The sequence below is a fragment of the Magnolia sinica genome, chromosome 14, assembly GCF_029962835.1.
Source record: "Magnolia sinica isolate HGM2019 chromosome 14, MsV1, whole genome shotgun sequence".
Classification (NCBI taxonomy): domain Eukaryota; kingdom Viridiplantae; phylum Streptophyta; class Magnoliopsida; order Magnoliales; family Magnoliaceae; genus Magnolia; species Magnolia sinica.
The window spans coordinates 32,806,905-32,821,600 of record NC_080586.1 but is presented as its reverse complement, the minus strand read 5'-3'; the positions used below and the strand labels follow the sequence as shown (position 1 = coordinate 32,821,600).

General features: G+C 40.5%; 1 protein-coding gene across 7 annotated transcripts in view; it reads left to right on the top strand.

Moving 5' to 3' along the window:
• The first annotated feature begins 420 nt into the window (after window positions 1–420).
• Window positions 421–14,696, top strand: part of LOC131225975 (pentatricopeptide repeat-containing protein At2g30780) — a 42,202-nt gene continuing 27,926 nt past the window's right edge. For all 7 annotated transcript variants that reach the window (XM_058221606.1, XM_058221604.1, XM_058221605.1 and 4 more), the window contains exons 1-2: window positions 421–1,030; window positions 2,312–3,548. In XM_058221606.1, coding sequence (XP_058077589.1) covers window positions 641–1,030; window positions 2,312–3,436 — 1,515 coding nt within the window. In that variant the 5' untranslated portion in view covers window positions 421–640 and the 3' untranslated portion in view covers window positions 3,437–3,548. The remainder of the gene's footprint in view (window positions 1,031–2,311; window positions 3,549–14,696) is intronic.

Here is a 14,696-nt window from a genome sequence, read left to right as displayed (position 1 = left end):
AATCCCGTGGGTTTTGAATCTAGGGGTTCCAAATCCATGCTCCCAAACAGGTCCTAGCTGCTTCAGCATTGCTGACTCTCTAGATCCCTCATTCTAATCATGCTATCTGACTTGTAATCGCTTGAAGTTTCCTTATTGACTCAACCATGTTTGCTCGGTCACCTTTGCTTTGTGGATGATATGGCAGTGCTCAATAGATACCAGTTGTATAAGTGCAAATTTCTCTATGGATATCTCTATAAATTTCGAATACATCATGCCACTCTCGTGTTTATATGTGTTCCTCTCTGATTGGCTCTCACAGGTAGGATAGAAATAGGGTGCAACACACCTAAGATTTGGATCTACTTTAATTTTGGACTCATGACCTGAAATATTATGAAACACAGATGGACTGCGTAGATATGCAATACATACCTTGGGCTCCATGGTAAGGCCTCATCGTCTTGGGTGAGGCCCCGGGCCGCACGCAATTCCCTCCCGTCGCTCTCGGTCTGCGAAAGTAAACCCCCGGTCGGCACGCAGAGCGAGTTACCCTAGAGTGGTTTACCTCTAAAACCCTTCACAACCCCAGAACCTCCGTCGCAACAGATCTCAGCGCCCTCCCAAATCCTCTCTAACCAGAAGAAAGAAGAAGAAAATGAGAGCCTTCTTCAGATTCTCAGATGTGGCGAAATCAAAGCTCATTTTCCTCCAAATACCCTCCATAAAACCCAAATCCCTCCTCAGTCCCTTCTCCGATTCCTCCAAACCCACTCCCTATCCCCTTCTTCAAGCCACTTCCTTCTGCTCAGACGCGTCTCACCCTAAGAACTTTGCCCTACATACCGAGAAAAGAGCTTCCGACGACACCGATCTTATCCACGCGGTGTCCGATCTTGCCGTTGAATTGTCGGCCATCTCCGATCCCGCGAATCTCACCACCGTCCTTGCATCAAAAGCGTCTTCTCTGTTCCAAAACTACCCTGATGGCTCTGCTTCGATCGAGCTATTGAATCAGTTGAAATCTTCGCCTCAAGTAGCCCTAGAAGTAATCCTTCCCCCCTCCCTCTATCTCCTTATATTACTTAATCTTTTTGGTTCTATTTTTGCTGGACGGTTTTGAAATGTTTAGTGTATTCATTCAAATTTCGTTCTTTTTTTTGGGTGATTTAACCCGAGGGCAGCGCACAGGTTTAATCTGTTCCACCGCATTCAAATTGGGCAGGTGGTGCAGTGTCCATGATCAGGACCATTCACATGGTGCGCCCCGCCATTGGTCGGCGATAGTGGAGAAATCTCACTGACCGGGCAATCATCACCATCCAACTGAACTGATATCTAAGCCTAGTTATGTTATGATGGAGGAGAATGAGTGATGTTATGGCAATTTGCATTAGTTATCTAATGTGTGTATTGCCGCGTTTCAGCATCATCTCATCATCATCATCTAAGCCTTATCCCAACTAATTGGGGTTGGCTACACAAATCCTGTTCCACCATTTCACTCTCCATGTCAATCTATCAAGGGCTACATGAGTCCTGCTGCATTTAATGTCAGCCAGAATCATTTGCAGGCACACATGCAACAAAAAACACTGCGGTATGGGGCCCACCATGATGTCTGCATAAAATCCACTCCATCCAGCAGTTTCTCCATCTCATTTTCAGATGTGAACCCAAAAATCAGGTCCATCCAAAATTCAAGTGGGCCACCCCATGGGAACAGTGGGAACAGGGACGTTCACCATTGAAACCTTCCTGGGCCCACAGTGATGTTTATATGAGATCTGAGTCATCTGACCTTCATAACATTAGCCGCACTGATATGAAGGAAAAATAGCTTGATCTAAACTTTGGCAGGCCCAAGAAGGTTTCAACGGTGAGTGTCCTTATCCTTGCCGTTCCCTGTTGTGTGTCCCACTTTAGTTTTGGATAGGCCAGATTTTGGGGCTCACGTCCTAACACAAGCTGGGGAAATGATGAATGGCATGGGTTTCACAAAAATATCATGATGGGCCCCACACCAGTGTTTTTTGTTGCACACATTAAATGAGGCAGGCCAAGTGTCGCATATAGAGGGCGAATAGCCCCAACGAATAATAGCATTAGTCGAGGAGAATATTGGCAATGTTCTGCATTGATCAGTAAGGGTGTATCGATTTGGAAGGGTATGATCATCCAATATGTGTGATTTGAGGACAGTGATCCAAGGTTGGGCGCACCTACCTGGGTTATTGCCCCACAAGTCCAATTCAAGTGTAGTGCACCATATGATTAAACCAGTGCCTGCTCTGAGGTTAGTTTACCCCCTTGTTTTTTTGTGCCTTAGGTTTTCAACTGGAAGAGAAAACAAGTGGATGCAGGCATCCCAATGCTCTCGGAGGAGTATGCAAAGGCGATAACCCTTGCTGGTAGAATAAAGAACCCAGATCTCGCTGCTGATTTATTTTCAGACGCTGGCGTCATGGGACTTCAGACTGTATCAGTCTATAATGCGTTGATGGCTGCATACATGTACAATGGCCTCACTAAGAAGTCCCTGTCACTATTTGAAGATTTGAAGCAGGACCCGGATTGTTGCCCTACAATCGTTACGTACAACATTCTATTATCAATTTTTGGGCGCTCAATGCTAGTTGATCACATGGAGACTGTTATTCGCGTGATTAAGGAGTCAAATCTAATGCCTAATCTGAGTACATATAACACGGTGATTGCTGGGTATGTGACTGCTTGGATGTGGGATGACATGGAGAGGACTTTTCGGACCATGGAAGCGAGCAAAATCAAGCCTGATGTTCATACCCATTTGCTGATGCTTCGTGGGTATGCTCATTCTGCCAATTTGGAGAAGATGGAGAGGACTTATCAATTGGTGAAGGATGAAATGGATGAAAGGCATGTGCCATTAATCAGAGCCATGATATGTGCGTACTGCAGGAGTTCGGATTCAGATAGGATTAGAAAGATAGAGGAGTTGTTATGGTTTATACCAGAAGATGACTACCGGCCTTGGCTGAATGTGCTGTTGATTCGGGCCTATGCACAGGAGGACTTGGTAGAAGGGATGGAGAGTTCAATATTTGAGGCATTTCAGCGCAATACATTGGTCACAACGAATGGTGTGATGCGTTCAATCACAGCTAGTTATTTCCGATGTAATGCGGTGGACAAGCTTACATGGTTTGTGAAGCAAGCTGAGTCTGCTGGGTGGAAGATGTGTCGCTCACTTTATCATTGTAAGATGGTTATGTATGGGTCACAGAATCGGTTGGAGGAAATGGAGAGTGTTCTAGATGAGATGGAGATTTCGAGAATCAATCCTTCAAAGAAAACGTTTTTGATAATGTACAAGGCGTACTTGAAATCAGGTGAGAGGTCTAAAGTGGAGCAGATACTGGGGATAATGTGCAAGCAGGGATTTGGAATCCCTTTGGATGCATCTCCTTTATAATACATGTTACCAGATCGGAATGCGGCATCTGTGCTGACAGTATTTGGAGCACCATGGAATGGACTGTTGTGCATGGTTCTTTTCCTATACATCCATCCACAATAATTGACAAGTAAGCTCCGTAATGGCTACATGCCTTTTTGTAAATTGGGTATTGCTTGCTGATGTTTTTTTATGTTTTTATTACCATGTTAGAGTCATGAAGCATGAATGAGTCTTTTTTTTTTTTTTCCTTAGTTTAGTAAGATATAGAATTAGAGATCAGAATGACAAAGAAGTCTGGCCAGTGATAATGTAGTCTTGCAGTCTCGATAACTGTTCTAGCAGCTAGATCCATTCCTTAATTGTTAGATGTTGTTCATCAATTGCCTATTACCTGCTATTATGCATGCGGTTGAATTCATTTCATAGTCTAATAATCTTGTTGCTGCCCAAATCTTTCAAAACTTGTTTAAGGTAATGGTTTTGGTGGGTTATGTTACTTGCAGCAGCGCAAGTCAGTGTTCTACATAGTAATAAGGGGAATGATCCATGGAATAATAATATTAAAAAAAATTGTAATATTTTATTATGAATTGATAGGGGCTGGTTTTTTTGAAGAAATCTCTTGCCAGCCTTAGTGCAAGAGGTCTATCTTTTCTTAACACAACCCCCCCCCCCGGCTATTTTCAGGAATTAGTCACTTCAATGGTCTTCAATGGTTGTGCAGTATCTCAGAAGAATTTGTGTAGTTTTATTATTATATTTGCACTCTAAAACATTTGTGTGGCTGCATCTATAACATACCTAACCATCCATAGATTTTGCAACCTTGATGTAGTCTAGTTATGGAATTAGTGAGAATCCGATACCCAAATCTCTTGAATAGATGAAGTAAAAACACCAAACAAAAACATTAGAATAGACAGTGATAAACCAACTTATTAAAATTATAATATATTCACTAGTTATAAATAAAGAACTTTAGGGAGCTCATAAAAAGTTTCTCTTGTCTGCTTCCTAGGACAATCCCTTTTATAGACCCTAAACCACATCCTATAATTTGATGAGCTCTTTAACCAGTATTTCCTATTAGATTGATTCCAGATCAATGTAAATCTTATCCAGAATAGGATACTCTATAGCTATGAAGATTTAGTCAAATTGTAATGGCCTAATTGAATCTAGGTCTTCATTTCAATATTATTAGAAATGTACCATTCGCGATACGAATTGTATGATTCTTATTGTATTGTATGGGTTTGAAATTCGAATTGTGCACCTAAATAGCAAATCCTATGATTATCTCACGAATCATATTCATTATCATATCTAGTCACATAAATAGTACAATATCATGGATTACGTAAATGGGCCCAAAATTACTTTAAAAAAAAATCTATTTTTTAAATTTTTTGTGTTTTGTTTTTACCTTTTTGGTTTCAAAACATGTAAACAAAAAGCTACACGTGAGGAGAGGTGCTTTAGAATCCAAACAATTTAAAATTAATCAGACTAAAATAGAGTATATGAGTGCAATTTTAGTAACAATAGGAGTGAAATGAGGAACTAGTTAACATTACCGATGAAGAAGTTTCCCAAAATGACCACTTTCGATACCTTAGGTCAATAATTCATGAGAGTGGAGAGATTAGAAGGATGTTGCCCATAGAATCCAAGCTGGGTGGAAGAAATGGAGATATGTCGCTGGAGTTTTATGTGATCGCCTATGCCACTCAACTTGAGAGGGAAATTTATAGGATAGCTATGAGACCAAACGATGCTTTATGGGGCAAAATGTTAGGCAGTTACAAAACAACACGTTTATAGGATTGAGTGTAACTAAAACGAGGGTGTTGAGATGGATGAGTGGCAAGACAAATAAGGATAAAATTAGAAATGAATGCATTCAAGGGAACTTAGGAGTAGTATTAATAGGTAATAAGATGAGGGAAATTAGACTTAACTGGTTTGGACATGTCCAACGGAGACCAAGAATTGTATAAGCTAGGAGTGAGTTGGAAAACGATAGTGGAAGTGGTGCAACCTGGTTATGGAGATAATAAGATCTCGACACTTGAATTGCAAAGAAATGGACAAGAGTATGCACATAAGAATATTTGAGTGGAGAGGGAGAAATACTTTAAAGTTGTGCCGTGTTTCTTGGTGTTTCAATAAAATTGCTTCCTTCCCCCCCCCCCACACACACACACAAAAAAAAGGAAAAAAAAAAAAAAATTAAAAAGAAAAAAGAGGGAGAAATACTCTCCTTTTTTGAGATGTAACAATAATTTATTGAAACGCCACAAAAGCAAACAAAGAATACAACCCCCAATGCAAAATCAGAAAAGAGTTGATAAGGACATTCAAGCTCCTTTCCGAGTTTATCAGAGACGGAGGAGAGCTAATCTAGTTTTGTTATGGCTAGATGATCATTACATGGGGCCCAATGGGCCCAATTTAAGTTCCTAGCTCTGTTGAAGACCCCACATGCATGATTGTACATCTTTGAAGACCCTACACTAGGAAAATGCATGTGGGTTACTTAGTTGGGTGTCTTGGACCGTTGGATCGGGACCGTGGATCATCTCGATCGTGGACCTATTGGACATGATGGAGCCATTGGGATGGCATAGTTTAGTTAGTTTATTTATTTTAGGTGTTTTGGTTTATTTTGAAATTTAGCTGAAATAAGGATGTTTTAGACATTTTATATGCAATAAGGGTATTTTTGTAAAAACATCCTAAAAAGACTATTAAAGGGTTGGGCATGTGAAGCCATAGGGAGACATTGAAAATAAAATTTTCTTTGTTACTTTGAGCGAAAAAAAGTAAAATAATCCTGTGATTAGAGTTTGTCGTGGAACCATGGAGTGATTCAAACTATCTTCTCTCTCTCTCCCTCTCTCTTTCCTTCTTTGCAAGCTATTTTTTTTCACTTTTCTCTTCTTCCTTCTCTCTATTTTATTTCCTTTTCTTTTGTTTCCTCCCAAATCCTATCCTCAAAACCCTCTAGACCTAAACCCTACCCAATGGTACAAACGTACGGACCACCCCCCTGTTTGTATTACCAGACGGATGCAACCGTACGGCCAACCCCTCTCCCCCCTTCTTTTCTCTTTTGGTCCTTGATTCTTCCCCTTCAAAACCCTATAAACCTAAACCTAAACCTAAAACCTAAAACCTAAAAGCCTAACCCTATAACCTAGAATTCCAAACCCTAATCTCCCAAATTCCGCAAACCTTAAATCTCCAAACCCTAACAAAGCACAAGTGAATCCTCATAGAAGTTCTACCTTCCATTGGGCTGTTTCCGATTGATAATCTTAAGATTCATCTGCCAGATTGTGATGTTGCATTGAATTTGAGCATACTTGACTACTTGATTTCTTTATATTTGTGATAGATTGGAAATATTTTATATTTGATTTACTCTAATAATCCGTTTATCAATTCATTTGCATCATTATAGTTTAGGCTATTTGTCCTGCATCAAATTTTATTATCAGAGCTTAAGGTTTAGTATATGATTAATGTGGTCCTCAAATTAGCATAGGGTTTTCATATCACATTTAGGGTTGGCTTTTATATTGTCGTGTCTAGGGTTAGTAGTATCTTCATTCTCATTACATTGCATCTAAAGTCTTTTGTTCTTAGGTTCCTTGTTAGATCCCTGATTTATGCCCACTCGTACTAGTCGTGGTTTTGGTCTACACCCCACAATGAGTTTCAAACAGCTTACCGAGGTTATCAATGCCATGAATAATCGTCTTGTGGCCTTTGATGCCCAATGTAATGCCATCACCAAGCAACTGGCAACGACTAATACTCGCATAACCTAGTTGGAAGTTTCCCTCTAGGCAAACCCCGACAATGGAGAAGATGACCAATCTCAAGCGAGAGGTGAAGTTGGAGGACATGGTAGAGGTCATGGCCTATGTAATAGTCGTGGCGGGATGGATGGATTGAGAAAGGAGGAGACAAGAAAAAGGGAAGAAAGGAGAGAATGATGCAGGACATGAAAATTTAAACCTGCTATGCACAAGGTGTCCCGTATCCGTTATGTTTCGGCCATATCGGCCGATACGTAACGGTAACGGCAGTGACCGTTACGCGATACGGGGCTGTAACGGGGCACCCCCCGATTCTGTAGCCGTAACGGTCGTTACTGTCCCGTAACGGTAAAAAAAACTGCCATTTTATTTTATTATTTTATTATTTTATTTTTGCTTTTTAAGGTTTGTTTTTTCACGTTTTTTGAAACTTATTTCTTTCAAACTCTTCCTAAATCATTATATTATTATTTTCGACCACTTTTAGCTTGATATTACAGATAAAAACAACTTATATTAAGGATTTTCTTGATTCGAAGCTCCGTGAGCCATTTTCGAGAAATTCCTCAAAAATAGGTATTTATATTTTTTATTCAATGTTTTGTTGTTTGAGTGATAGAATATGATGTGTTAATCATAATAGAAGATATTAATGTCCATTTTACAGATTGTTGTTGTCATTTTATATTTTTTTATAATTTTTTTCTATTTATGCACTATTTTAGGCCTTTTTTTTTTAAAATTCGAAAAATTATTTTTTATTCAATGTTTTGCTGTTTTAATGGTAGAATATGATGTGTTAATCATAGTAGAAGATATTAATGTTCATTTTACAGATTGTTGTTGCCATTTTATATTTTTTTATAATTGTTTTCTATTTATGCACTATTTTTGGCCCCCCTTTTTTTTTAAATTCGAAAAATCATTTTTTATTCAATGTTTTGTTGTTTTAATGGTAGAATATGATGTGTTAATCATAGTAGAACATGTTAATGTCTATTTTACAGATTGTTGTTGTCATTTTATATTATTTTTAATATTTTTTTCTATTTACGCACTATTTTCAGCCTTTTTAAAAAAAAAAAAAAATTCAAAAATCATTTTTTATTCAATGTTTTGCAAACACCTACACATGTAAGATATTTTCGTATTACATTCATGCTAATATATCTATTATTGATAGTAGATAGAAAATTAATATATGAGTTTTGCAGTCAAATCCTGGTTGTCTGGTTCATAAATTTATTAGACAGTCCGATACAACTTCTCACCAAAGAGTGGATCGTTACACTATCATAAACATGTTCCAATTTATAAATGAATGCATATTTGGAATGCTTAGAATATTTCAGATTTAATCCATGTTTTTTTGGCAAAAAAAAAAAATCGCACCGTTACGGGCTGTTACGCCCCTGTATCACTGTTACACCTCCGTATCCGTATCGGTATCGAAGGGCATCGTTACGCCAGCCGATACCGATATGGGATACCTTGGCTATGCAAGATTCCAGGCTTTAGATCATACTAGTTTAGAAACAATCACACAAAATTCCACATCCCACATAAAGTCAAGCACTCAACAACGGGAATCTATTCGGGTCCAGGCCTATACATGCTAGGACTGGATCAATTAAAGTTATAGACCAAACAATGCTCAAAAGGAGAGCAGATTCAGCCACACATGCACAAGAATATTTTCCCCAATCCAAGGGATTCACAAGTTTCAATTCGGGAAATCCTAGGGTTAGAAAAAGGGGTAACGAAATTGGGATTTAAGACAATCTAGGGTTATGGTTAGGAAAATCAGGTAAGAGGGGAGTGAAAGAGAGGAAAGAGTGAACCTCAAGCCCGTCCGCCAGCGTGGACAACAAGCCATGCCTGACACACGTGCGTTGAGGGCTGTCCGCACGTACGTGGGGCCCACGAACCCAAAAACTCCCTCCTTGGGGCTGGTCGGCTAGAGTTGGGCTACAAACCCCCCAAGTTTCGGCCCAATCTGACGTACGGTCGATGCGTGGTGCTCCGCCGAAGTTTCAGCGCTCTTGTAGGGGCAGATTCTAGAAATCTGCTGTAGGGGAAAGATTAGTTGCAAACGTAGGTGGATTTGATGAGGGGATGGTTGTAAGAGATGGGGAATATAGAGGGTAGGAGATGGGGGTGAATTGGGATGGGTAGGCATGGGAGGTAGAGGTTGGGACGATGGGTCGGAACGGGTAGGTATGAGAGGTTGAGGCTGGGAAGATGGGTCGAGAAAGGACCATGGATCAAGGGAAAAGTCTGGGGAATCAGGATGGTCATGCGAAAGACTAGACAATGCATTAGTGGCCTCCTGAAATGATGAGGGGATGGCTGTAGGAAACGAGGAATATGGAGGTTAGGAGATGGGGGCGAATCGGGATGGGTAGGTATAGGAGGTAGAGGTTGGGAAGATGGGTCGGGAAAGGGCCATGGATCAAGGGAAAGGTCTGGGGATTCAAGATGGTTAGGCGAAAGGCTGGACAATGCATCAGTGGCCCCCTGAGATGCAACCAGATCCTCCACATTGAATGTGGAACTAATTCCTATGGAGGGTGGAAGATCTACCACATACGCATTGAGACCGTTTTGTTTTATAATTTTGAATGGTCCAGCGCTACCCGCGTGTAATTTACGAACGACTCCTTGAGGGTACCACTCTAGTCTGATGTGGACCATCATAGAGTTCCTTACATTAAATTACTTGAAACATTTATGTTGGTCTGCAAAAAGTGTGTAATGTTCATTACTAGTCATGATCTATTGCTTGATTTCTTGATGCAATGAATGAATATGATGCGCAAGGGACTCTGCAGACTCTGATGGCCTATGAGATAGTGACATAGGGACAAGATCGATAGGTTTCCTAGGAACAACATCACACCAAAATGTGGCTTTATATAACTCAAACTGGATAGGAACAAAACAACGATGCCAATCATCGGTATTATTTGTTTGTGTAAAGGTGCGACGCACAATTGCAAGGGTCACAGACTCTTGTGCTCCCTCTTCCTCGTCAGTAGGGGCTTCTACTGATTCAGACTCTTGCGCTCCATCTTCCTCATCACTAGGGACTTCTATTGATTCATATTCTTCCTTCTCACCGTCACTTTCTGGGTGCACTACTTCTACTTACCCATCAATAAGGAACACCTTGGTGCCCTCTCTCGTGCCACACTGGTGGGCAGAGTGACCAAACCCTTGACACCTAAAACACCTAGTTGATTCACTCTTACGCGAGCTAGACCCAATAACCTCTTTACCCTTATCATCCTTGGGCCCAGACTGAACACTACTGGAAGGCTTGTACTGATATCCAGTGTTAGGCTTAGCCCCAGAAGGGTTGGCCTTAGTGCCAGAATCGCGAGGCTCAAACCGCCTTTCCACAGGTGTTTTGAGGTATTGGTCGACCTCCAACACTACTTGATACATCTGTTCAAGAGTATCTATGTCCTTGGCGAGCCACTCTCCTAATGTTAGAACAGAGGGCCGTCTTAAATTGAGCAAGAGTGAATACGGGGTCCTCATCAACTTCACAGCTGGTCAAGTACTCTTCGAACTTCTCAATGTATTCAGCAACACTCATGGAACCCTGTCGAAGAGACTGCTATTCCTCAACCAACCTCAAGTGGTAAGAAAAAGGGAGGTATTTTTCTTTAAGAGTTTCTTTCATTTCTCCCTAATGGACTATTGGGAGCTCCCTCGCCCTTTCTTTATTTCGCTCTACAATAGCCCAAAACCTCTTTGCTTGGCCCACAAGCTTCATCTTGGAGAATCGGACTCGATGAGCATTCGACATATCATACCACTCAAAATAGTGGTCCATCTTCGCCAACCAATCTAAGAAAGCCTTAGGGTCTAAGTGGCCATCAAACGTATGAGCATCTACTCTAACTCCCTTGAGGAGTTGCGCATCGGGGTCATAATAGTCTTGATGTCCCTCGCGGGGTGGGTGCACGGGTGCGCGCTTGTAACCGATTCCTTCGCCACCCCTATTCCTTGGTCTATCGTCTTGACCACTTGCTTGAGATTGGGCATCTTTCCCAATGGTGGGGTTTGCCCGGGCGGAGGTCTCTAATTGGGTAACGCGCACATTAATTTGTTCGAGGTGATGGTCAATACATTGTTTCAAGCGCTTACCCAAAGACTCAAATTGCCGAGTTAGGTTGTCTATTGATTCTTGCAATTGCTCCATGTTTAGCGTAGGCTGTAAACGAAAATCGCGACCAGTATATGTGGGTATACAACTACTTCCCAACTCAAAGACTCTCTAACGCAACTATATGCGTCTAAATGAAACTAAATGATCCTACAAGACTCTATAATGAGAGTTAATGCAAACTAAACGTGAATAGGCCAAACCCTAAACATGCAAGGCATTCCCCTACAAGAACCCTAAGCTCTGATACCAAATTTGATGTAGGACATGAAAATTTAAACCTGCTATGCAAGATTCCAGGCTTTAGATCATACTAATTCAGAAATAATCACACAAAATTCCACATCCCACATAAAGTTAAGCACTCAACAAGGGGAATCTATGTGGGTCCAGGCCTACACATGCTAGGGCTGGATCAATTAAAGTTATAGACCAAACAATGCTAAAAAAGAGAGTAGATTCAGCCACACATGCACAAGAATATTTTCCCCAATCCAAGGGATTCACAAGTTTTAATTCGGGAAACCCTAGGGTTAGAAAAAGGGGCAAAGAAATTGGGATTTAAGACAATTTAGGGTTAGGGTTAGGAAAATCAGGTAAGAGGGGAGTGAAAGAGAGGAAAGAGTGAACCTGAAGCTCGCCCGCGCATGTGGACAACAGGCCATGCCTGATGCACATGCGCTAAGGGCTATCCGCACGTGCGTGGGGCCCACGAACCCAAAAAGCCCCCTCCTTGGGGCTGGTTGACTAGGGTTGGGCTACAAACCCTCCAAGTTTCTGCCCGATCTGATGTACGGTCCGTGCGTGGTGCTCCGCCGAAGATTCAACCCTCCTGCATGGCCAGATTCCAGAAATCTGCTGTAGGGGAAAGATTAGCTGCAAACGTGGGTGGATTTGATGAGGGGATGACTGTAGGAGATGAGGAATATGGAGGGTAGGAGATGGGGGTGAATCGGGATGGGTGTGGCTTCGCACCACTGTAGTTAGCCCTTCGAAGAAGGGGGGTTTTGCACCCAATTGGATTTTCACAACTCAGAGAGGAGTAGGAAAACACAACAATTTTTTTCAATCTTCAATGAGAAAAAAAGACTAAAGGGGTGCCTATTTATAATAAAATCGTATACCCCAAAACTGGCGCCTGTGCGCAACCTATTACTTAGAGATGAAGTAACCACAAATAACAACTAATCCAAGCAATCTAAACCGTCCATGATCTTCTTAATAACAAAAATAACCAAAACTCAAGTACTAGATCGTTTAGAATAGTAGGCCACGATCATGAGAACCCATGGTGGGATTCAAATGATGATTGAGTCCACTCCAAGGGACCAAAATGCAGTCCTCTAGCTAGGAGGCCCTCCCTGGACGTCATCATCGATTCAGATTGATAATGGGGCCCTCCTCCTCCTTGCATACGTGCGTAGGGGCGTGCGTGTGCGCGTGCGCATGATGTCCCCATCAACTCTTCCTGGCTAGAGGGCCCCACCATCGATCTAGATGGTGGGGCCCTCTCCTACCATCGACACTTTGCTTCTTACTCTTCTATATAACAAGATTACCAGCTACAAAAGTACAATAACCAGATATAGATTGCCTATATGGAGAACTACCCCAATCTGTTTTGGAATATCTTTCCACTTGAAGATGACCATTCCACTTGTAGAGAATACCATAGCCAGGAGCTCTTTTAAATACCTGAGGATAAGAAGCACGACCTCCTTACGAGGAACCCAAGGAGCTTGCATATAAGACTATCCATGTTGACACGATATGTAATATCAAGTTGGGTAATTAGATAAATTAAAATTTCCATAGATCGACATTCTCCTTGGATCATCAATTAATTCACCTCGATCCACATCAAAATTTTGATTTGTATCCATGGAAATTTCGACAAGCTTGACTCCAATAAGACCTGTCTAATCTAGTAAATCCATCGCATATTTTTGATGTGACAAGTTGATGCCCCCCTTAGAGCTAGCCACCTTAATGCTTGAAAAATATCAAAGATGGCCGAAGTCCTTGGTATAAAAATGCTGCGATAAGATTTTTTTTGAACTTGTCAACACCTGTATTGCTATTGCCCATGACAACAATGTTGTCTACTTTTACAACTAACACAAAGTGCAGGCGAGGTGTTCCGTATCAGTAACGATAGCCGCAACAGTCACCACCATTACCAATACGGAGTATTGGTGTAACGGTTGATATGGGGAGTGTAACGGCCGATACGCCCTCGCATCAACTGATTTTTTTTTTCTTTTGCTAAAAAAATTCTTGAAAAATATCTATAAAGTCTAGAAAAATGTAAATATTCCAAATATGCATTCCTTTTTTTATTTTTATTTTTTTTTAATTTTTTTATCTTGAACATGCTTATGGTAGTGTAATGGTTCACTCTTTGGTAAGAATGTTGTATCGGACTGTCTGATGAATTTATGAACCTGACAACTTAGGATTGGCTTGCAAAACTTCTATATTTAATTTTCCTAGTATATAATATTAATGATAAATTTATTAGAATGAATGTAATACCAAAGCATCTTATATTTATAGGTTTCACTATTATTTAGAGTATTGGAGTATTACATATATCAAGACTTGCATACATTTCATTTCAACATATAGAGTCCAGAGACTTTTGTGGCCTATTATGTAATTTATATATACATAACAATTTGATATCATTTCTCCCAATAGTTCTTAAAAAAATTGAAATTAAATTAAGGTAGTTGGTGTTGCCAATTTGGCGAACTACTCGATGCCCCAAATCAGGCTCAAATTCATGCAATTTATTGGCGCTTATCCCACTAATGAATTGGTGGACCGTGGGCATTTATTGGATAATGAATAATGAAAAAAAATAAATCAAATGGCCCTATTTCAAAAAATAAGCGTATGGTGGTTTCTAGAATTTTCCAACTAGGTGTGAAAGTTGGAGTTCCATAACTATAAATAGGACTCCCTAAGATTCTCCAAAACATATTCTAGGGTTTGGAAAGGTCTCAAGGAGTATACACAAGGGTGGAACAGCCGCCAAAGAGTTTTTCTTCTAACTTAGTTTATTTTTCATGCTTTGTTTAAGAGATTTGGTTTCAATCATGTCTATGGTTGGCTAAACCTCTTAGCTAGGGCTAAGAGGTGAAGCTTGTAGCTTGTTGGGATGTTTATTTTGCTTTGATTCTTGTTTATATTGAACTTCGTTGATTTCTAGTTTGTGTTTAGGTATAAAAATGAAGATTCAAGAATAAATCAAAAGAAAGATTAAGAGAAA